The sequence below is a fragment of the Megalobrama amblycephala genome, linkage group LG17 (assembly GCF_018812025.1).
Source record: "Megalobrama amblycephala isolate DHTTF-2021 linkage group LG17, ASM1881202v1, whole genome shotgun sequence".
In the NCBI taxonomy this organism is placed as follows: Eukaryota; Metazoa; Chordata; class Actinopteri; order Cypriniformes; family Xenocyprididae; genus Megalobrama; species Megalobrama amblycephala.
The window spans coordinates 41,394,836-41,418,834 of record NC_063060.1 but is presented as its reverse complement, the minus strand read 5'-3'; the positions used below and the strand labels follow the sequence as shown (position 1 = coordinate 41,418,834).

Sequence of the window (23,999 nt, the reverse complement as noted above, 5' to 3'; positions counted from 1 at the left end):
GAAATGGGAAAGGATAAAATGGGAAGATTTTCAGATTCCTCCTCATCGGAGGATCTGAATAGATTATTCCCAAGCCAAACAGCCAATGAGATTTATTTTCTATCGATTGAGCTGAAATCATCCACACCCAGGAGCTCACCTTGTGATTCAGAAGGAAAACATGTTCAGTCCCCTGCCTCCAATGGTGTGGAAGTGCAGGAAGAACTTGTTTTACAAGAAAATTTTAAATGGATAATTTGTTTTTCAATTTTAAAATGTTGTATTTGTCTTCTTTTATTCTCGTTTTAATGCTCATGACCATCACCATCTCTACGTTAAACATGAGAAGTGTGAGGTCACCAACGAGAGCACAAACTGTTTTAAATTTTTTAAGTACACAACCCTCTGAAGTGTTTTTGTTACAGGAGTGTGCTTTACCTTTTTTTAACAATTACAAGAATTGGGAGGACAAATGGCAACAAGGACCCTCTATTTGGAGTGGTTCAAACCAAAATAAAGCAGATGGTATTGCTGTCCTGGTAAAAAAATCAACAAATCTTGGTGAAGGGGAGCACAGTATTAAGAGACGGGCCGGCTCTTTTAGTCAACTTGATGTTTTTGGGGAGGGCTTTTAACATATTAAATATTTATGGATATACAGAAAAGAATGATAGATACAACTTTTTAGAAGACATTCAGCCCCACCTTTTAGGAAGGGACCCGATTATTATAGCAGGGGATTTTAATTGCATTTTAAGCAAAATTGATAGGAAAGGGGGAGGAGAAGATCTTAAATTGGACAAAACATCCATTTTATTGCAAACCATAACAAGAGATTTTAAACTGACTGATTGTTTCAGAACCATGCATCCTGGGGAGAAAGGATTCACCTGGTTTAGTGGTGATGGCAGTAAAGCCTCCCGCATTGATTATGTCTTTACAAGGGACCTTACACCAGTTGATGCTAAATTAATCCCCATTTTCTTTTCAGACCACGCTATGCTTTCCTGCACCCTTTCACTTCCCATAGGTGTGACGACAGGTAGTGGGCTTTGGAGGTTGAACTGTTCCCTGTTGAAAGATTTGGAGATTGTGAAAGAATACAGGGAGCAGTACAGCCAATGGCAGACCCTAAAAGACTTTTATGACTCACATGCACAGTGGTGGGAAATGGTGAAGGGAAAGACTAAGACGTTTTTTAAACTGGCGGGAAAAAAGAAAAAAGATAAAGAGAAAAGATGTGTGGGAATGCAAAAACGACTGCAACGCTATTTTAACCTGTGCAATCAGGGCTTTGAATTTAATGAAGACATTCGCCAAGTGAAAAGGTCAATGTCAGAATTATCGGAGGTTAGAAGCAAGAGTATCATTTTACAAAGTAGAGAAAAGGAAATAGAAGGAGGAGAAAAATGTACAAGTTATTTTTTTCGTAAAATAGTAAATAGAGGTGGGGCAGTGGTGGGATTGAAAAATAAAGAAAATACAGTAATGACAAATACAGAAAGCATCTTAAAGGTGGTTGAATATTTCTATGATGAACTATATGGTAAGAAAGAGATTGAAGACTGCATTTTAAAGGAAGTTTTAGAATTAATTGATAAACCTGTTAAGGATAGCACATGTTTGATAAATTATTTCAACCTTTCTGAAATGGAGAAATGTTTAAAACATTTTAAGAAAAGAAAGTCACCTGGAGAAGATGGTATCCCACTTGAGTTTTATCAGACATTTTGGGACATTTTAGCCAATGACCTTTTAATTGTTTTTAATGAATTTTATAAAATGGAGAAACTGCCAGATAGTTTTAGGATAGGGATTGTTACACTTTTACACAAAAAAAGACGAAAGGACTGACTTGAAAAATTGGTGACCAATAACTCTTTTAAATGTGGACTGTAAATTGTTTAGTAAGCTTTTAATGATTCGTATGTCTTCCATTTTAGTGGATTTGATCCACCCAGATCAAACCTGCGCAGTTCCTGGAAGAAAGATCACGGACAGCCTTGTTCTGATGAGAGACACCATCTGTTATGCGAGAGACAGAAATATTAGGCTTGCAGTTCTAAATTTAGATTTTGAAAAAGCTTTTGATCGGGTCTCGCACCAGTACTTATTTCAAGTACTGCTAAAGATGGGTTTTCCAGGGAGATTTGTAGCTTGGGTGGAACTGCTATACAGGGGGATAAGCAGCAGGTTTTTGGTAAATGGGCACTTGACAAAAGCAGTAGACGTACACTGTGGGGTCCGTCAGGGATGCCCGTTATCTCCCCTCTTATATGTGGCCTGTATTGAGCCACTGGCGCAGGCATTGTGAAGGGACAAATGGATCAGGGGACTGACAATACCAGGGGCGGGGGGACTGACTGCCAAGGCTTTTTTATATATGGACGATGTGAACCTTGTATGTACTGACGTTTCATCAATTACTAGGACTATGGACCTGACTGACTGGTTTGGAAGGGCATCTGGGGCTAGACTAAATAGATCAAAAACTCAAGTACAATGTTTTGGACCATGGGATCCTAAAGAAGAGTCTTGACCTGGAAATTAAAAAGACTGATATAAAGATACTAGGGATTAAATTCGACAGAGAAGGAGGAGGAAGGGGCAACTGGCAAGAAGCTTTAGCTAAAGTAAGATAAAGATTTGGATTTTGGAGACGTAGACAACTGACAATAGAAGGCAAGGTTTTAATTATTAAATCTGTAATTTTACCTTTATTTGTATTGCTTTGTTCCATGTTTTATCCCCCCAGATGGTTCCTTTTATCCGTGGACAGAGAAATGTTTCACTTTGTGTGGGGAGGAAAATGGGAGAGGCTGACAAGAGAGGAGATGAAGAAGTCCCCAAGAAATGGAGGCAGAGGAATACCAAACTTTTATTTATTTTTAGGGGCATACTATACAGCACTTCACATGAAATATGCATTAGACACAAAAACAGATAATAAAACTGCTGCTATGAGCCGTTTCTGGATGGGATCCTATTTAAGGTCCTTAAAAATCTTACCCACCAATCACACAGTACCAGTTGCTTTTAAGCCATCTGCAGCGTATGATTTTATCAAGAAATTCTTAAATAAGCATATTTTAGAAAAAGAAGCTAAATCCTTAACAAATCACCGCCTCCTTCTCTCTCTCATACAGGAACGGGAACAGGTGACTCCAGTGCGCTGGATCAAAATTGGTGAGGCCCAGACTGTGTGGCAAAATGTGTCCCATCCGGCCCTTCACAATAGACACCGTGACCTGGCATGGATGGCCGCTCACGAGATCCTCCCGGTCAGGGCCGTGATGCACTCCCGAGGAATGGCGACAAATCCAATCTGTCCTCGGCCAGGGTGTAATGCACCGGAATCCGTGAGACATACGCTCTGGGAGTGCAGTGTCGCGAGGGACCTGTGGGCAACAGCCAGCCCCCAGCAATTCCCGAGCCTGCCAGCAGGGGAGGTCCAACAACTGGACTACCCCATGATAATGGGAGGAGTGAGCCAGAGGAAAATGACACCAGCCCAGCACACCCAAACCTGGCTCACTATCAACTGCTACAAAGACGTACTATGGACCTCCAGAAACCTGCTGGTGGGGAAGCATGTGATGGTGACCCTGCACGCCATGGAACAGCTGGTCAACAACAGGCTGCAGGAGTATGCTGCGCATTGCCATTCGGACGTGGGGGTCGGAGCTACACAGGAAAGGTCCCCCAGTATTGTGTCGCCTGTGCCCGTTCATGTATAAGAGAGCTTTTTTATCTTTTAATTTTTAATCGTGATCAATTCTATCTATTAGGTTAAATTATGGCTTTTAAGCAACTTCAACTGTATTTTATTTATTTCCTTTCTTCTTTTACACACATCTGTTTATACAAAGTTTAATGTATCATGTATTAAGAAAGAAAAAATAATCAAAAACTTTTAATTGGAAAGGAAATCTGTGTTACATGTTCCAAAGAAACAATGTAAATGTTTGTATGTAAATAATGATTACTGAAAAAATAAATAAAAATAAGAAAAAAAATCTGTTCTTGTCAGAACAGATACTATCTGTCCTTTATCTCCCCTTCTGTATGTGGCTTGTATTGAGCCACTGGCACAGATCTTGAGAAGGGATACATGGATAAAAGGACTAGACATTCCTGGAACCGGTGGACTGACAGCGACATGTGTGTTATACATGGACGATGTAACTCTTTTAGCCACTGACATTTTATCCATACGAAGAGCAATGGACTTGACTGACTGGTACGGTCGGGCCTCGGGCACCAAACTCAAAAGAAGCAAGTCCGAGGCCCTGCTCTTCGGACCGTGGGACGAGACTGACACAGTTGGACTTAACGTAAATTTTAAGGAGACAGATTTTAAGATTTTAGGAGTTAAATTTGACAAGGAAGGGGGTGGACGTGAAAACTGGACTGACTTGCTAGGGAAAGTTAGGAAAAGACTGGGGTTTTGGAGACTACGACAGATGACGTTGGAAGGAAAAGTTTTAATTTTTAAAGCCGTCATTTTACCTCTAATGTCACTTGTCTGTTCTGTTTTTATCCCTCCTAGGAAATTCTTAAAGAAACTAGAAAGGGCGGTGTTTTATTTCCTGTGGGGGTCCAAGTGGGAAAGATTGAAGAGGGAGGTCGTCAAGAGGAGACCGGAAAATGGTGGAAAAGGCCTCCCAGACCCCCACCTGTTTTTAAGCAGCCGTTTTACCGCCCTTCACATTAGATATGCTGTGACCCCATCCAAAGACAACAAGACGGCAGCTATGGCACGATTTTGGATGGGGTCTTACCTAAGAACGTTAAAGATTTTACCTGTTGATTTGAGAAGTCCAGTATATTTTAACCTACCCAAAGAGTATAGTTTTATTAAGACCTTTTTAAAGAAATACCTTTTAGAGATGAATGATGTCACCATTTTAACTAACCACAAGTCTCTTGTCTCTCTTGTGCAGGACCGGGAACCTGTGAGTCCAGTTCCAGGCCTCACACTAAGTGAGGCCAAACAAGTTTGGAGGAACGCTGCTCACCCCACTCTCCAGAACAGAAGCAAGGACCTGTCGTGGATGGTGGCTCATGAGATCCTCCCGGTCAGGGCGGTTATGCACTCAAGAGGCATGGCCAAAAATCCCATCTGCCCACGGTCCGGGTGTAAATCCCCGGAGACCGTCCATCATCTGCTCTGGGAGTGCGGCGCTGCGTGGGACCTGTGGGCCAAGACCGGCCCCCTGGTTTTCCCGTGCCTGCCAGTGGGTGGGGCCCGGATGGACTACAAGCTCGCTATCCTGGGGGTGGGTCAGGGCTTGAAGGAGTTGACACCACCAAAATTTGCCTCACCCTAAACGTCATAAAGGATACCATCTGGGCCACCAGAAACCTGCTGGTGGGGAAACGCGTGACGGTCCCCCTCCATGTGTGCGAGTGGAAAATAAGATCAACGCTGCAGGGTGGGCCGCGCGTCGTTATTCAGATGGGGGGGCCGGGGTCACACGGAGAAGGTCCCGGCCGCCACCGACCCTGGCCGCCCGTAGATGCACCCTCACCACTCTGGCTACGGGAACAGCGGGCCAGCGGGCCGGAGGAGAAGGGATCTCCGCTGAGCCCCTGAAATGGCAGGCCGAGTGCCTGTTCTGGAGAGTGGGGCATGACCAACTTGATAAGGATTCACCCCCGGTCTTGCACAAGAGATGACATTTTAAAAAAAAATTTAATAGACATGCATTTATTGAATGAATTTGATGTCTGTTTTACTTTATTTAATTTACTTGTTACTTTTGAGACCCTACAGTCCTTTTAAACACACTACACACATGGACTTTTAAACAAGACTTACACTATGGTTTTATTTTCCTTTTATCAAAGAATGTAATTTTTCTTTTAACAAGGTGTAAGCTTTTTTTTGGTTTGATTTAAATTTGTGTGTTAATGAAATAATGTGTGTGTGAAAAGGAAAACTGAAAATGGTGACAATAAAACTTTAAAAAAAAAATAAAAAAAAATAAATCTGTTCTTATCAGTTTAATATCTGATACGTCCCCTATCTGGGGACTACATATTAAATGGATTTTTGGCTCATGGAGCCGGAACGGTGTGCTTCCCCTTTTGGGGGACAGCATATTGTTGTGGCTAATAGCAGAGGGAATGTCACTGGAGCTTCACGAGGAGTCTCTACATACCTGCGGTGGGACGGCTGGCAGGGTGGCACTGTCTCGTACCCTTATGAAACGGTCGCCGTTGTTCCAAAGCAGCGGTTCCCAAACCAGCACTGCACATCTTGGATGTCACTCTTGTCTGATGCGCTCATCTGAGGTCTTGGAGTCTTTACTAACGAGCTGATGAGTTGAATCAGGTGTGTTTGATTACCACTGGTCTAAAGGGCCGCAGCTCGTGTACAGGTGCTGGTCATATAATTAGAATGTCATCAAAAAGTTGATTTATTTCACTAATTCCTTTTAAAAAGTCAAACTTGTATATCATATTCATTCATTACACACAGACTGATATATTTCAAATGTTTATTTCTCTTAATTTTGATGATTATAACTGACAACTAAGGAAAATCCCAAATTCACTATCTTAGAAAATTAGAATATTGTGAAAAGGTTCAATATTGAAGACACCTGGTGCCACACTCTAATCAGCTAATTAACTCAAAACACCCGCAAAGGCCTTTAAATGGTCTCTCAGTCTAGTTCTGTAGGCTACACAGTCATGAGGAAGACTGCTGACTTGACAGTTGTCCAAAAGACGACCATTGACACCTTGCACAAGGAGGCCAAGACACAAAAGGTCGTTGCAAAAGAGGCTGGCTGTTCACAGAGCTCTGTGTCCAAGCACATTAATAGAGAGGCGAAGGGAAGGAAAAGATGTGGTAGAAAAAAAAAAAAGTGTACAAGCAATAGGGATAACCTCACCCTGGAGAGGATTGTGAAACAAAACCCATTCAAAAATGTGGGGGAGGATCACAAAGAGTGGACTGCCGCTGGAGTCAGTGCTTCGAGAACCACTACGCACAGACGTATGCAAGACAAGGGTTTCAGCTGGCTCATGGAGCCGGAACGGTGTGCTTCCCCTTTTGGGGGACAGCATATTGTTGTGGCTAATAGCAGAGGGAATGTCACTGGAGCTTCACGAGGAGTCTCTACATACCTGCGGTGGGACGGCTGGCAGGGTGGCACTGTCTCGTACCCTTATGAAACGGTCGCCGTTGTTCCAAAGCAGCGGTTCCCAAACCAGCACTGCACATCTTGGATGTCACTCTTGTCTGATGCGCTCATCTGAGGTCTTGGAGTCTTTACTAACGAGCTGATGAGTTGAATCAGGTGTGTTTGATTACCACTGGTCTAAAGGGCCGCAGCTCGTGTACAGGTGCTGGTCATATAATTAGAATGTCATCAAAAAGTTGATTTATTTCACTAATTCCTTTTAAAAAGTCAAACTTGTATATCATATTCATTCATTACACACAGACTGATATATTTCAAATGTTTATTTCTCTTAATTTTGATGATTATAACTGACAACTAAGGAAAATCCCAAATTCACTATCTCAGAAAATTAGAATATTGTGAAAAGGTTCAATATTGAAGACACCTGGTGCCACACTCTAATCAGCTAATTAACTCAAAACACCCGCAAAGGCCTTTAAATGGTCTCTCAGTCTAGTTCTGTAGGCTACACAGTCATGAGGAAGACTGCTGACTTGACAGTTGTCCAAAGACGACCATTGACACCTTGCACAAGGAGGCCAAGACACAAAAGGTCGTTGCAAAAGAGGCTGGCTGTTCACAGAGCTCTGTGTCCAAGCACATTAATAGAGAGGCGAAGGGAAGGAAAAGATGTGGTAGAAAAAAAAAAGTGTACAAGCAATAGGGATAACCTCACCCTGGAGAGGATTGTGAAACAAAACCCATTCAAAAATGTGGGGAGGTTCACAAAGAGTGGACTGCCGCTGGAGTCAGTGCTTCGAGAACCACTACGCACAGACGTATGCAAGACAAGGGTTTCAGCTGTCGCATTCCTTGTGTCAAGCCACTCTTGAACAACAGACAGCGTCAGAAGCGTCTCGACAAAAAGGACTGGACTGCTGCTGCTGAGTGGTCCAAAGTTATGTTCTCTGATGAAAGTAAATTTTGCATTTCCTTTGGAAATCAGGGTCCCAGAGTCTGGAGGAAGAGAGGAGAGGCACACAATCCACGTTGCTTGAGGTCCAGTGTAAAGTTTCCACAGTCAGTAATGGTTTGGGGTGCCATGTCATCTGCTGGTGTTGGTCCACTGTGTTTTCTGAGGTCCAAGGTCAACGCAGCCGTATGCCAAGAAGTTTTAGAGCACTTCATGCTTCCTGCTGCTGACCAACTTTATGGAGATTTCATTTTCCAACAGGACTTGGCACCTGCACACAGTGCCAAAGCTACCAGTACCTGGTTTAAGGACCATGCTGTCCCTGTTCTTAACTGGCCAGCAAACTCGCCTGACCTTAACCCCATAGAAAATCTATGGGGTACTGTGAAGAGGAAGATGCGCGATACGCCAGACCCAACAATGCAGAAGAACTGAAGGCCACTGTCAGAGCAACCTGGGCTCTCATAACACCTGAGCAGTGCCACAGACCGACGGACTCCATGCCACGCCGCACTGCTGCAGTAATTCAGGCAAAAGGAGCCCCAACTAAGTACTGAGTGCTGCACATGTTCATACTTTTCATGTTCATACTTTTCAGTTGGCCAAGGTTTCTAAAAATCCTTTCTTTGTATTGGTCTTAAGTAATATTCTACATTTGGGATTTTCCTTAGTTGTCAGTTATAATCATCAAAATTAAAAGAAATAAACATTTGAAATACATCAGTCTGTGTGTAATGAATGAATATAATATACAACTTTTTGAATGGAATTAGTGAAAGAAATCAACTTTTTGATGATATTCTAATTATATGACCATCACCTGTAGGTGCTTGGCAGTTTGCCGGCTTGAAGGCATGGTCACGGAAATCGCAGTCAAGTAATGGCAGGGACACGCCCTTCCTTTGCTTGGGGTGGGGGAGGGGGGTCACCATTGATGAGGAAGGTGGTTCACCCAGGGCGAGGCTCGGCCATTGCACGCCGGTTGTGCTGACCTCTGCGAATTCCCCAAATGTGGGAATCTCGACTGCATAATTTATGGTAGTGGGGGACTGCGTTCGTGCTCTCCCCTGGACACACTGGTTGAAAGCAGATTAGGTGGTGCTGAGGGAACCTGTGGTTTCGAACAGTCGTAGCGTCGTCTGTGGCTCCGTCTCCATACGCGTTTGCATGCCCCTTTTTGGAATTGTGTGCTCGTCTGGTTTTGCAAAGTTCTGAGTTTTCGTTTAGAGAGAATAGGCTTTTGGGGGCACTTGACCATGGCCGTTTTCCAAATGACCCTGCGGTAGCTATTGTCACGACCGGCTCAAAGCGTGACAAATGAACGGGCCATCAGCTTGGTAGGTTGCAACAAAAGATTTATCAGCATAATAAAAATGTATGAAACAATCAACAACCAACAATTGTCAGACACATCAATAACAAACATCAGACAGAACCAAATTTAAATGAAAAGAAATCAAATAAACAAACAAATACCAAAACCAAAGCACCCAGGGGCCTGTTGCACAAAAGTAGAATTAAGACATCCGGGATAAATGACTCAGCTGAGCTCAATAAAGCCAAAACGTGCGTCCAGGCTTAATTGGTTGCACAAAGACCAAGCCAGGATGAGCAGACACGGATTCATTAAGCCAGGTGAAACCAATCCTGGATAGGTGCGCGCTCACGGCTCACTCAAATAGACCCCGCCACAGATCACAGATTAACTGATTTACCATGGCAACTAGAGCCGCGTACTTTTCCCCGTCGGAAGCACAAATCCTCATGGAGGCATACGAGGAGGTAAAAGATATAATTAAGAAGAAAGGCAACACCGCCACAGTGATAAAGCAAAGAGAAAAAGCGTGGCAAAGTATTGCAGACCGCCTGAATGCGTAAGTAGTGCACAATTACACACTCACCGCTCCGCTGAAACATCACAATTACAAATCAAATATTTAATTCACATCTCCAAAAACGCAGTTGTACTGTAATTATGAAACGGTTAAATTTTTTATTGAAATGCACTGCATATATGAGTGAAATTGTGTAACGTAACTCCATCACACTGTATAAAGCTATGATATATTATTATTAAAGCCTTACATTATTATTTTACGTTACTACGCTCAGTACGGTTTAATCTTAGCCGTTGTACTCTGCTTATTATGTTGTCCACCGGTTTTTTTTTGTGTTTCCCCTGCTTTTATTAATGTAAAGCAGCTTTGACAGAATGAAACAATTGTGAAAAGTGCTATATAAATAAAATTTTCTTGAATACATAGATGAGCTATAATAATAATCACTTTAATTTATATAGCGCCTTTCAAAGGACCCAAGGTTGGTTGCTCACTGCACTGCAAAAATGTCTTTCTTACTTAGTATTTTTGTCTTGTTTTCAGTCAAAAAAAAATATCTAAAAAAAATCTTAAATATTTTCTAGAGCAAAATAACCTAGGAAAATAAGCAAAAAACTCTGCCAGTGAAACAAGAGAACTTTTCTAAAAGTAAGTGTTTATGGAAAAAGTAAACTTATTTCAAGAGAATTTTTCTTATTATATTGACAGATATTTAAATTTTTTGCTTGTTTTAAGCACACATTTACTTGAAGTTTATATTTTTGGTCTAAACCTATACTTATTTTGCTAGGTCATTTAGAAAATCAAGAAAATACATCTTTAGTGTTTTTTTTTTTTTTTTATATATTTTTACTGAAAACAATACAAAAATACCAAGTCATTTTTGTCAGTGTGACTCCATTAAATGTTCTTGTGATAAAGAATGTGTGTGTGTGTGTGTGTGTGTGTGTGTGCGTGTGATGTAGATTAAACATGAACGGGCCAAAACGGACATGGCAGCAGGTCAAAATCAAATACAAGAACATTCTGCAGAATGGTATGGTCCCTGACTAATATTTAACAAAGCACAAGCATATATTGTACCCAGAAGGTGCCTGCTCACACATTGTCTGTACTGTTTTAGCAGTGAAAAAGAATACCCACAGACAAGGCACGGGTGGTGGGTCACCAAAGGCTGACCTTACCCCAGCAGAGGACATGGCCTTGGAGCTAAATAAAGGCAGGCCCGTCTTAGAGGGGATCCCTGGGGGGAAAGAGACGAGCATAGGTTCCTCCCAAGATGCCACCCGCTTCATTCAAGGTATGTCCTTCCATCTCTACATGGAATACAACCACATTCATATTGAATCAATTTGGACTGTCTGACTTTGGTTTACCTATTGCCTTGCAGTGTCTGGCAGCACTGTGTTCCTGTTAGAGCCACCAGCACAAGCACCAGACGATGCTGATCCAGTGAGTACTCCATCAAAGGCATACTGTAGGCCTGGCATGTCTTGTCTACTAGCTTCAATATGAATCCGATTAAATGTGATAGGGTGAAAGCCCCAGTGCAGCAGCAACAGCACATGATGGAGACGATGATGAGGAGGAGACCATCTCTGTGGATTCCAGAAGGCATGAGGTATCATGTTAAGACTGTGAAAGTACTATTTACTCTACAATGGTGAGGAGTCCTCATCAAAATCAAAAAATCTAATTTCTTTTACAGGACCCAGATGCTATACAGTGGGAAAACCAGCCTGGCAACATAGTGCGTATTAATAAAAGGACACCACATCCTGCCAAATTCCAGCTGCGCTAATTGTATTGTGTTCACAGAGCTCACAAGCTATCAGAAAGTTGTATGGCAACCACCTCCGGCGCCAAATAGAACTGGCAGACATAGACATTCAGTACAAGAAGAAAAAGATAGAAAATCTTGCACTGGAGTCCGAAATAAAAAAGAGGACAATTAGGAAACTGGACCTTGAAATAAAAAAACTTGAGAGGGAGGTGAGATATGCCTTCAATGTACACTGTATGCTAACTGTAACACAAATGTATTAATCATTATTTTTCTTTCCTCCCCCAGCTCCAAGAAGATGACACAGCTCAAAATAAAAATTAGGTATATTCTCGTAAAGTCAAGTGAGCCATGACATATGAGCTCTTATTGTGAGCACACAGGACGGTGGCATCTTTCTAAGGTATTTTTTATTTTCACAGCAATCAGTACAACCAAGTCATCGTTATAAGGCACCGGCCTCTTTTGCCCACCCCCCCAGCACCAGGTGTGGCCACTAGCCTATATGAAGGCCCAAAATTGTGTGTTCCTTTCTGCTCTGACAATGGCATGCCCATTCTTGCGAGATGTGGTGGATGAAGAAGCACTTGTGCTGAGGAGAGCCTTCAGGCGAGAAAGGGTCTTCAGGGACCGGTTGGACCCACTGGCCTTCCCTGATGACCATCTATATGAAAGATACAGGTTTTCTGCAGATGGCATCAGGTATCTATGCAGACTACTGGGTCCCAGGATTAAGCACCGCACTGCACGGAGCCATGCACTGAGTGTGGAGCAAATGGTTTGTGTGGCCTTGCGCTTTTTTGCTAGTGGAGCCTTCCTGTACTCAGTGGGGGATGCAGAACAGCTGAACAAGGCCACAATTTGCCGCACAATAAGGAGTGTGTGTCTGGCTATCAAAGCATTAGCAGATGTCTTCATCTCCTTCCCTGGCCACAGAAGACTCTGTGACATGAAAGAGGAGTTCTATAGGATTGCAGGTAAGAGGATCTACAAATTACAGGACAACTGTTAACACATAGTAGGATACTCATTACTTTGTGTGACAGGTTTCCCCAATGTCATTGGTGCAGTGGACTGCACACACATAAGGATAAAAGCCCCCTCAGGTGCCCATGAGGCCGATTTTGTGAATAGGAAATCCTTTCACAGCATTAATGTTCAGGTGAACATAACTTTTTGATATTGTCCATTGACGAACACTCTGCATTGCCAATGATGTGCATTGATTGGTGTAATATTCCTCATCTTATGATTTCAGATGGTCTGCAATGCTGACTGTGTGATCAGCAATGTTGTGGCAAAATGGCCTGGCTCAGTCCATGACTCCAGAATCTTTCGGGCCTCTGAAATCTATCAGTGCCTATCACAAGGTAAGCCACACAACCCCTATTTATAACCATCATGGCTGTGTCAAGAATATCACTGTGTTTATGAGGTAGTAATGATGAGATTTTGTGTTGACAGGTGAATTCTCTGGTGTGTTGCTGGGAGACAGGGGGTATGGCTGCCAGCCTTTTCTCCTGACACCTTTCACAGACCCCCAGGAAGCACAGCAGGCCTACAACCATGCCCATGCCAGGACCAGGGCCAGAGTTGAAATGACCTTTGGCCTCCTGAAGGCACGCTTTCACTGCCTTCACAAATTAAGGGTCAACCCTGTTAGGGCATGTGATATTACTGTGGCTTGTGCTGTCCTCCACAATGTGGCCTGCCTGAGGAAGGAGAGGGCCCCCAGAGTGCCACCAGCCATGGACTGGGACAATCCGGCAATCTTCCCTGATGACGACAGTGGTCGGCTGCTGAGGGACCAATATGTGTTGAATTATTTTAGTTAGTATGTGTGCTTTCAATTTAGGTAAAAAATGTCCTGCTGTGGCAGAGGAAATAGGGTTTTTTTGGGTTGGTTTTTTTACGAATTTGGCCTCTTATGATGTTTGTGCGGTATACTGTGTGTAATACAAGGCTGCAGGGAGGCTACTGCATCCATTCATTTGTCTGTTCAGTTGATGTGTATGGATTTGTCCTGCATTTATTTTAGTGTGCAGACATGCAGGGTGTGTTATATACAGACCTTTGAATGTGTATGTATCATTTTGTATAATATGCTTTGATTCTGTGCTTTCCATCTTGTAGAGTCACTGTGACTTCAGTTTCGAAAGGAGCTGATAGTTTACCTGCTTTGTTTTGTCCTTATTCAATAAAGGAACATAATGTTACACATTGTGTTTTTATATTCATATGGAATGTGTATTTGTTTATATGACAGAGTACTAGGGCCCCACTGAGGAAAAAGGATAAAGTCATAAATTTATGAGGCTGGTTCTTTCTGCAGAAAAGCAACATATTCTTTTTACAGTTTTGATAGTTATGACAATGTGATACTTCATATTCTGGCACATCAGCATGTCTTTGTTTATGAAACCATACTGAAGTACAATTTCACGAAATGCCCCACATCTGTCATTTTAACAACTGTCCTCCTTTAAAACAACTGGTTACAATATTATGACTTGTCTTTTTTTTTCCCTCTGTGGCCCTAATATTCTATCATTTTATATATAGCCTTATAGTCTATTGGAAACTGTAAATTATCTAATGATAGCAACATCATCTAAAAATAATTATTTATCCAAAATGATTGAAATTAATGATCACAAACGTTTAAATAATGACAGTGGGTCTAGTTATATGTGATAACAATGTATAGTGAGCAGTGAAATAACTATTGGTTTCCATTTGTGGCGACTGCTGACTGACATTAGGGATGAGATTAAATAGATCCTGGAATTTAGCCTGGTCTGGAGCAGGCTAGCTCCACAGAATAAATCTCCATGGTAATTTATACCATAACATATCCTCCTGCCCCCTATCCAGCTTTAGTGCAACCGGATTAGGGATCAATTGAGCCAGGATCACCAAGATATCCTGGCTTAATCCCTTATCCTACTTTTGTGCAACAGGCCCCTGGAGCAAGCAACACACCACGCCAAACAAAGCCTAAACTTTATAGAGGGAAGCACGGGTGTACGTGGTTCACTTGATGAGACTCCCAGCCACACCCGCTGGCCGGCCGGCCATAGCAGGAAGAACGAGAGACTCGTCACACTATCCAAATGTTAAAGTTGTGCTTTTTTTCCCCCCTCCTGATCATGAACGACCTAGGGAGTTGTACTGCGGTGCTTTTGTGGAGGTTGATCGAAAAACCTAGGACCAGTCCGCGAAAGCAGGCTGTTTCAAATCATCTCCACTATTCAACAAACGATCTGATCGACAGCAGTGGTCCTAGGGGCAAAGTACGAAACCCACCACGGCCCAGATGGGCGTCGCCTTTGCCGGCTCTGCCCCCACTGCTTGACAACGGCATCGCTTCTCGGCCTTTTGGCTAAGATCAAGTGTCTGGTCGGACGGTTGAGACTGCGATCGCCTCTTGGAGGTTTCTTGACTCGAGATCCTTTATATCCCGAGTCGCATAACTTTTGAGAGGTATATTGAAATCTACTGCTTCAAGCTCCAACAAGTTTTAAGGTAAGGTCTTTTAGTTATTTATTTGATTATTTATTGTTGTATTTATTGTTGTTTTAAGGTTTTTAGGCTGTCGGTGTCTCCATCATGTCGGCTGCCCGTGCCGGCGTGCAGAGGCACCACAGCGTTTGCTTTTTATTTAGGGAGGTTGAGGGGAAGCTCCTCGGAATGTCCCGCATGGACTTCTCCAGGAAGCTGATCCAAAAGACCTTAGCTTTTAAATGTGATGATTTGAATTGTTTGATGACTCTGCCCCAGAACAAAGGATTTGATGTAAGTTTTAAAACTGCTTCCCTTCTTAATGACTTTTGGCAAAGGTTTGATTCATTTAAAGCCCAGTTCTCCATGTTCACTGTGGAGAAACTTTCTGATAACACTCTTAAAACTGTGATTGTCAGGATGTTCAATGAAACAGTGACTGGAGATGATATTTGTGTCTGGTTGGGTAGATTTTGCACTGTTCAAGGCCAGCCTGTCAAAGTGTTAGATGAAGATGGCATCTGGACATGCTCCTGGCGAATTCCCATTAAACAATGGGAAGACGCTGGGGGCTACCAGGGCCTGAAACATCTGCCTTCCATGATTGTGCTTGGAGAGAACAGAGGCTACATACATTATCAAGGAATGCCTAAACTGTGCAGGAAGTGTGGCAGAGTTGGGCATCTTGCTGAAGCATGCCAAGAGTTAGTATGTGGGAAGTGTAGAGAAATTGGCCACAGTTTTGATGATTGTACCAATGGCAAACAGTGCAATCTTTGTGGAGAAACAAACCATCTCTACAGAGACTGCCCTAAGAGTTTTGCCAACAAATTGAAAGGAAACAAGATGGCCGCCCCACAAAAAGAGAAAATGGAGGAACAAAGAGACAAGGAGGCGGGGCCTGAGGTTTTGGCGGGAAATTTGAATTTCCAGCCAACCTCAGGGACTGGACAGGAAGGAGGAAGTGGGGTGGCCAAAGAGGCGGAGTCAGACATGGTGGGAGAGGAAGTCCCCTCCTCCCCAGACAGAAAAGATCAAGAAACAGAGAGTGAGGAGGGGACCGATTCCTCCCTCCAAACCGTTTCAAGTGGGAGTGAGACTGATTGTTCACTCCCAATTGCTCAGGTGCAGAAAAGGCCTGCGGGATCTCCATTATTTGAAAAGGAGAAAAAGCTGAGGGTAACGCATCATCCAGATAGTTCCTTTTCTGAAGATCTGGATCGTATGTGGCCCTCAGAAACCCCCAATGAAGTGTCCTTTTTGCACATAAAGCTAAGAACATCGACACCGAAAGAGCCACAAGAGTTTCCCTCTGTGGCTCTTGAGGAATCGGGCACTCGCCCTCCTGATCCCGGGCCTCCTGGGTTAAGATAGGAGCTAGTGACACAGTTCAACACATGATTTTAATCCGTTTTTAATGTCTGTCTCTGTAATTCTGTTTCCCTTTTAATCTCCAGACAAAAGATAAGTTCATACCTTTTAATTCTGCTCATGGCACTCACTTTCTCCACTATCAATGTGAGAAGTGTGAAGTCCACCTTACGAGCACAGAACATTTTATCCTTTTTAAAGTCTTTTAAGTCAGATGTCGTTTTATTACAAGAATGTGCTTTACCTTTTTTAGCAAGTTACAGGAGGTGGGAGGAGTTGTGGACTCAAGGCCCTTCCATTTGGAGTGGGTCAAATTCTAACAAGAACGATGGTGTTGCAATTTTAATGAATAACCCCCATATCTTGGTGAAGGGTAGCACAGTGGTGAGAGACGGGCGGGCAATTCTTGCAAAACTGACTTTTTTAGGTAGAGATTTTAATGTTCTTAATGTATATGGTTTTACAGAAATAAGTGAGAGGTATGAACTTTTAGAAGACCTGCAGCCCCACATGCTAGGCAGAGTCCCCTTAGTTGTGGCAGGGGTTTTTAATTGTGTTTTAACTCAGAAAGACAGGAAAAGGACAACAGAGGATTTTAGGGTGGACAAGACATCGGTTTTATTACAAGGTTTAGTCAAAGATTTTAAATTAGTTGACTGTTTTAGAACAATGCATCAAAGAGAGGAGGGCTACACCTGGTTTAATGGTGATGGTACCAGAGCCTCTCGAATAGACTATGTTTTTACACGTGACTTCCCGCCAACCGATGCTAGATTAACTCCCCTCTTTTTTTCAGATCACTCCATGCTGTCCTGTACTCTATCACTTCCTGTTGGTGTGACGGTAGGTGGAGGTTTGTGGAAGCTAAACTGCTCCCTGTTAGAAGATGAGGAGGTAGTTAGAAAATACAGGGAGCAGTTTAGCCAATGGCAAACTCTCCAAGACTTCTATGAGACACGAGCACAATGGTGGGAGATGGTTAAAGGACGGACAAAAGAGTTTTTTAGTAAGATAGGGAAGGAAAAAAAGAAAAAGGAAGAAAACCGCATGATGGGGCTGCAGAAGTGATTACAGAGGTATTTTAATCTTTTTAATAATGGTTTTGATTTTAGTGAAGAAATAAAAGAAGTAAAAAGAGAAATGTCAGCCTGTTCTACAATAAAAAGCAAAGGAATTATTTTAAGAAGTAAAGAAAGAGATATTGAAGAAGGTGAAAAATGTACCAGGTACGTTTTTAAAAGGGTCATAACGCGGGGAGGGGCAATCACAACTTTAAAAACAGGAGGGAGGGAGTCAAACACAACAAAGGAAATTTTAAATGAAATAGAAACATTTTATGAGGACTTATACAGTATTAAGGGAACAAACAGTGAGATTTTAAAAGAAGTGTTGTCTTTTATAGAAAAAAAGTTGGAGGGACAACACACGCTTTTATCCCAAGATTTTACTATTTTAGAAATACAAGAAGCTCTTAGAGGTTTTAAGCGTGGAAAATCCCCAGGACTAGACGGACTACCCCTAGAGTTTTATGTGACGTTTTGGGATATTTTAGCACACGACAGTTTTTAAAGAGTTTGACACACTCGACAGACTCCCTGACAGCTTTAGAATAGGGATAGTGACGCTTCTGGGAAAAAAAGGAGACAAGACTGACTTAAAGAATTGGCGACCTATTTCTCTCTTAAATGTTGACTGCAAACTTTTTAGTAAAATTTTAGCCAAACGAATGTCGATTGTTTTAGAAGACGTGATCCACCCGGATCAAGCCTGTGCCGTACCAGGGAGGAAGATAACAGACAGCCTAGTGTTGATTAGAGACACCATCTGTTATGCGAGAGACAGAAATATTCGGCTAGTAGTGCTAAATTTAGATTTTGAAAAAGCATTTGACCGAGTCTCGCACCAGTACCTTTTTCAGGTACTGCAAAAAATGGGGTTTCCAGAGAGATTTATAGCCTGGGTGGGACTGCTGTACAAGGGAACAGTCAGCAAAATCCTTGTAAATGGGCATCTTTCCAAATCTGTGAATATCCACAGTGGTGTCCGTCAAGGATGTCCTTTATCTCCTCTTTTGTATGTGGCTTGCATCGAGCCACTGGCACAGATCTTGAGAAGGGCTAAATGGATCAAAGGACTGGACGTGTCTGGGACGGGTGGACTGACGGTGACCTGTGTTTTATACATGGACGACGTAACTGTTTTAGCCACGGATGTTTTATCCATACGAAGAGCTTTGGACTTGACTGACTGGTACGGTCGGGCCTCGGGCGCTAAGCTTAACAGGAACAAGTCCGAGGCCCAGCTCTTCGGGCCGTGGGGAGGCATAGACACAGGTGAACTCGACTTGACTTTTAAAGATAATGAGCTTAAAGTTTTAGGAGTAAAATTTGACAGCGAGGGTGGAGGACGGGGAAACTGGACTGACATGTTAGGGAGTTAGGCAAAGACTGGGGTTTTGGGGACTAAGACAGTTGACGTTTGAGGGCAAGGTTTTAATTATTAAATCTGTGATTTTACCTCTAATTTTACTTGTCTGTTCTGTTTTTAGTCCCCCTCGGTAATTCCTTGCGGAGCTGGAGAGGGCGGTGTTTTATTTCCTGTGGGGGTCTGTTACATGCTACCTGGCTCATGGCAGCGTAACAAAACGGGGAGGCCATGCTCAACTCAAATTAACTCAAAAATATATTTATTTAAAGAAGAAACACATAATAAACTAACAAACAAAAATAACAATAACACAAAAAAACTGGTGCAGGAGAGAGATCAAGTCCAAATGATATCAGGAACCCAAGCGCAGATCCAATGCTCTTTGGAAAGACAAATCCTTTTATCAGTCCACTCATTATAGGCAACCTGTCACACCTGTCACTTGACTCCACCCTGCAAAACACAAAGACAAACACAAACACAACAGAATCTAGAACGCCACCTAAAGGCGACTAGGTTCCGTTTTGGGAACAGATGTTACCCTTATCCGTAACACCTCCCCCCTCAAGACAGAGACTACTTAAAGTCTCTAGTCCAAACCCCAAAATTATTCTCTCCAAATATAAATTAAATAAGCCAAATCCAAGATATTCAATAACCAAAAATAATTCTCCAAATAACCAATAAATCCAAAAAATAAATCCAACCATACAATCATCTTTTTTTTTTTTTCTCTACCACTCCTTAAAATATTACCCCCAGTTTCCCCAAACCACCCGGCCCTCTTCAACATCAAGCACGTTGACCAACGAGAGCAGGACATCTGGAAAAAAGGAAAGAGAAACAGCAGAAAGGTAATTTACATTTCTCTAAACGAATGAGACAACGCATCCGCCACAATGTTGTCAACTCCATGAACATGTCTGATATCCAAGCAATACGGCTGCAGAAACAACACCCAGCGTATTAGGCGCTGATTCGGAGAACGCAAGGAGCGCAAAAATGTAAGGGGATTATGATCCGAAAATACTACAATGGGCACTGTCCCCCCACCCACATACACATCAAAATGCTGCAAGGCCCATATTAACGAAAGTGCTTCTTTTTCAATAGTCGAATAGTTTACTTGATGGCAATTAAACTTTTTTGAAAAGAAACTTACAGGTCTATCAATTCCAGCGTCATCTTTTAGTAAAAGCACTGCTCCAGCCCAACCTGGCTGGCATCTACATACAACTGAAATGGCCGATCCCACCACGGTGCAGTCAAAACAGGCACTGTATTCAACAGTAACTTGGCGTTTTCAAACGCATCTTGACAATTAGAAGACCATTCAAACTTTACTTTGGCATTCAAAAGATTAGTTAACGGGGCCACCACGGTTGAAAAATTAGAGCAAAAATTACGGTAGTAACCTACCATGCCCAAAAACTGCATTAATTCTTTTTTTGTTGTGGGAGGCGGGAAATTATCGATGGCTTCAACCTTAGCACGCACTGGACGCACTTGACCCTGCCCAATCATTTCCCCCAAATAAATTACAGTGCCTCTGGCAAACTCACACTTAGCCAGATTCACTGTAAGATTGGCATCCACTAACCGTGAAAGCAGAGCATGTAACCGGCATAAATGCTCCTTCCAAGTGTCACTGTAAACGATTACATCATCGAGATAAACTGCGCATCCCTCCAGTCCCGCTACCACCCGATTCATCAGACGCTGGAATGTGGCCGGAGCATTTCGTAATCCAAAACTCATGACTGTATAAGAATATAATCCTGATGGAGTAATGAATGCTGACATCTCATGTGCACGGGACGTTAACGGAACTTGATAGTATCCTTTAAGAAGATTGATTTTTGTTACAAATTTAGCAGAACCGACACAGTCTACGCAATCCTCTATACGAGGTAAAGGGAAAGAGTCCGGTTTAGTAAGACTATTCAGTTTTCTGTAATCCGTACAAAAGCGTAGTGTGTTATCAGGTTTTTTGACCAATAAACAAGGGGAAGACCAACTAGAACCAGACGGTTCAGCCAGAACCGTTATCTAACAAATTTCTCAGGAGACACTCGATAAAATGACTGACGAATAGGTGGGGAACCTCCCACATCTATATCATGCTGTATTAAGTCAGTACGAGATGGAACATCAGAAAAAAGTGACAAAAATTCACGCAAAAGTGCCGTCAACTCTGCCCTTTGATCACACATTAAATAACCAAACAAGGTCTCCAAATTCTCAAGTGCCTTGGAATTACATAGCCTAGGCTGAATTACACGACTCTCAGATACCTCATCAACAGCGGCGGCTCCCATAGACGAAAGCAAAAATGAATCGTCAGTTACACTCAACGCTACAGCTTTCACTTTGGTATCAGAAACAATTTCTGGCACCGAAGTACGATGGTAATAAGGCTTAAGCAAATTTATGTGACACAGTTGGGTTGCTTTCTTACGATTAGGAGTAGAGATGACATAATTTAAATCAGATACTTTACGCACAACGACATAAGGACCACTATATTTGGCTAGAAAAGGAGAAGCCGGAACCGAAAGTAAAGCCAGCACCTGATCACCGGGACTAAATTCTCTACTTACTGCCTTGCCATCAAACCATGTTTTCATTTTGGCCTGAGCTTTAGTCAAATTTTCACGAGCTAGTTTACAGGCCAGAAAAAGTCGACGACGAAAACCATTAACATAGTCAAGCAAATTCTTTGGCGATGCAGGTTTTGTTGGTTCATCAAACAGTGTTGCTAAAGGCCCCCTCACCGAATGCCCGAAAACCAACTCATTAGGACTAAAGCCCAAACTTTCCTGCGTTACCTCCCTGGCTGCCAACATCAGCCAAGGGAGACCTTCCTCCCAATCCTTATTAAGTTCGATACAATAAGCACGCAGTAACTGTTTTAGGGTCTGATGGAAACGTTTGAGGGCTCCTTGACTCTGTGGATGTCGTGCAGTACTTTTATGAGGTTTAATGCGCAACTGTTGCAAAACTTCTGCAAACATGCAAGACGAAAAATTAGTCCCTCTATCAGTCTGAATTATCTTTGGGATGCCAAAGATCGAAATAAACTGTGTCAAAGCTTTTACAATAGACTTCGTATGAATAGATCTCAACGGATACGCAGCTGGATAATGCGTAGCTTGACACATCAGAGTTAACAAATATTTCGAGCCAGATTTAGATGGATTCAACGGCCCCACGCAATCAATAATGATATGCTCAAAAGGGTTACTTACCACAGGAATGGGACATAAAGGAGCAGGTGGAATACTCTGGTTTGGTTTACCTGTTACTTGACAAACATGACAGGTCTTAATAAACTTGGCGATATCTTTCTTGAGACGTGGCCAGAAAAAGTGACGCAGCACTCTATCATACGTTTTTCTTACTCCAAAATGTCCTGCAATATCACCATGAGCCATCTGTAATACCACATCACTTAAACTAGAGGGTATTACAATTTGAAACAACGATTCACCCACCCCTTTATCATTACACGAGGTCCATTTACGAACCAACATTCCATCCTGTTTAAAGTAACCATTAGCAATACTTTGCATTTCTTCAGCACTCTTCGCATCAGCAAATAAATGCGCTAAAGTAGAATCGTGTTGCTGAGCCAAAATTAAATCATTAGCAGAAATAGACGGAGGAAGAACAGGTAAATCCACCCATACAGATGAAGAATTTTTGTGCGCAACATTGGAGTTTTCCAAGGTGAGAGCGTTTGCCCTTGTCACAGCACACGCTGGAAACACACTAGGAAAATCTTGAGCACTTTCATCATCCTTAACTTGGAGAGAAGGGATCATCTTGACAACAGGTGGCGGGACACCATGCCACACCTGTCCCCCAGCCAAATTGTTACCCAAGTTGATATCCACACCCTCCACCGACAAAGAAGGACGCAAGGCCATAACAACCTCACCTTGCACAAGATCTGAATATAACTGGATTTTGTGCAAAGGCGTTGAGAAAGTCTGTAATCCAATTCCTTGAATTAACACTGTGCTACCCGTATTAGACTCGGAAGAAAAATGTAAAGTAGACTCCAATATAAAGGATTCCAATGAACCTGTATCACGCAACACTCTCACAGGCACTTTAACGGAATCATTCGTTAAAGAAACGAAACCATTTGTGATAAAAGGTCCAAAATCAGACGTCAGATCAAAATCCTTATTGTTAACTTCTGTAGATTTAACATTAGAGTCGATACATGTATTCAAGTCACAGCATAATTGTCCAGAGGCTAAAGCCACAGGCTTCGGAATGGACTTATACTTGCCTCGTAATACTGGACACTCCCTTTTCCAATGTCCTTTTTCGAGACAATAATTACACGTAGAATTCGGACCTATTTTTTTATTTGGATCGACTTTCAAACTAACAGAATGAAATGCATCAGTACTTCGAAACTCTCTGCGATTACCATCATGATTTAGAACCGAGTTAGAGCGATGTGTTAGAACAAACTCGTCTGCAAGAACGGCAGCTTCGGCAGCGGACTTCACTTTATGCTCATTTATACAAGTAGCTACCCGATCAGGAACTATGTTTTTAAATTGTTCTAACACCATTAAATCGCTCAAACTTTCAAAAGTGTCCACTCCTGTAGAGACACACCAACGACTAAAATGACCCATTAACTCCCTCGCAACTTCTACATGAGTTTGCCTGTCTCCCTTCTTCCAACCTCTAAAACGCCATCTATACGCTTCTGGAACAAGCTCATACGCTTTGAGTACAGCTTCTTTTACAACATCATATATTTTTTGTTGAGATTTTGATAAGGCAATATAAGCCTCTTGTGCCTTGCCCACTAAAACACTCTGTAGCAGAAAGGTGTGCTCTATATCATCCCACCCTCTATCTTCAGCGACATTTTCAAACAGTGAGAAAAATACATCTGGATCTTTCTCATTGAATTTGGGCAAAATTTTGACCATGTTTATGATATTGGAAAATTGATTTTTTAC

The 23,999-nt window shown here is 42.4% G+C and overlaps 3 protein-coding genes and 2 pseudogenes across 5 annotated transcripts in view; all 5 read left to right on the top strand.

Annotated features, from left to right (window-relative positions):
• LOC125250524 (mannose-binding protein C-like) overlaps nt 1–23,999 on the top strand; it is a 177,858-nt gene that overhangs the window by 69,471 nt on the left and 84,388 nt on the right. The gene's annotated exons all lie outside the window — the stretch shown is intronic.
• Nucleotides 5,939–6,110, top strand: LOC125252049 (annotated as a pseudogene).
• LOC125252037 lies at nt 9,004–9,158 on the top strand (annotated as a pseudogene).
• Nucleotides 9,661–12,652, top strand: LOC125250519. 3 transcript variants are annotated; one of them, XR_007180809.1, is made up of 9 exons: nt 9,661–9,962; nt 10,892–10,962; nt 11,050–11,226; nt 11,317–11,378; nt 11,461–11,547; nt 11,635–11,676; nt 11,745–11,918; nt 11,998–12,112; nt 12,517–12,652. XR_007180809.1 is itself a non-coding variant. In XM_048163152.1 (9 exons), the coding sequence occupies exons 1-8, from the start codon at nt 9,805–9,807 to the stop codon at nt 12,031–12,033; spliced, it is 807 nt and encodes a 268-aa protein (XP_048019109.1). In that variant the 5' UTR covers nt 9,682–9,804; the 3' UTR covers nt 12,132–12,273. The 3 variants fall into 3 exon arrangements, 2 of the variants coding, with proteins under 2 accessions (XP_048019108.1, XP_048019109.1); XM_048163152.1 differs by lacking the exon at nt 12,517–12,652 and adding an exon at nt 12,132–12,273 and having other exon boundaries at nt 9,682–9,962; nt 11,998–12,033; XM_048163151.1 differs by lacking the exon at nt 12,517–12,652 and having other exon boundaries at nt 11,745–12,023.
• Nucleotides 12,215–13,946, top strand: LOC125250517 (putative nuclease HARBI1). Its single transcript, XM_048163150.1, has 4 exons — nt 12,215–12,686; nt 12,756–12,871; nt 12,968–13,079; nt 13,174–13,946. The coding sequence occupies exons 1-4, from the start codon at nt 12,215–12,217 to the stop codon at nt 13,542–13,544; spliced, it is 1,071 nt and encodes a 356-aa protein (XP_048019107.1). The 3' UTR covers nt 13,545–13,946.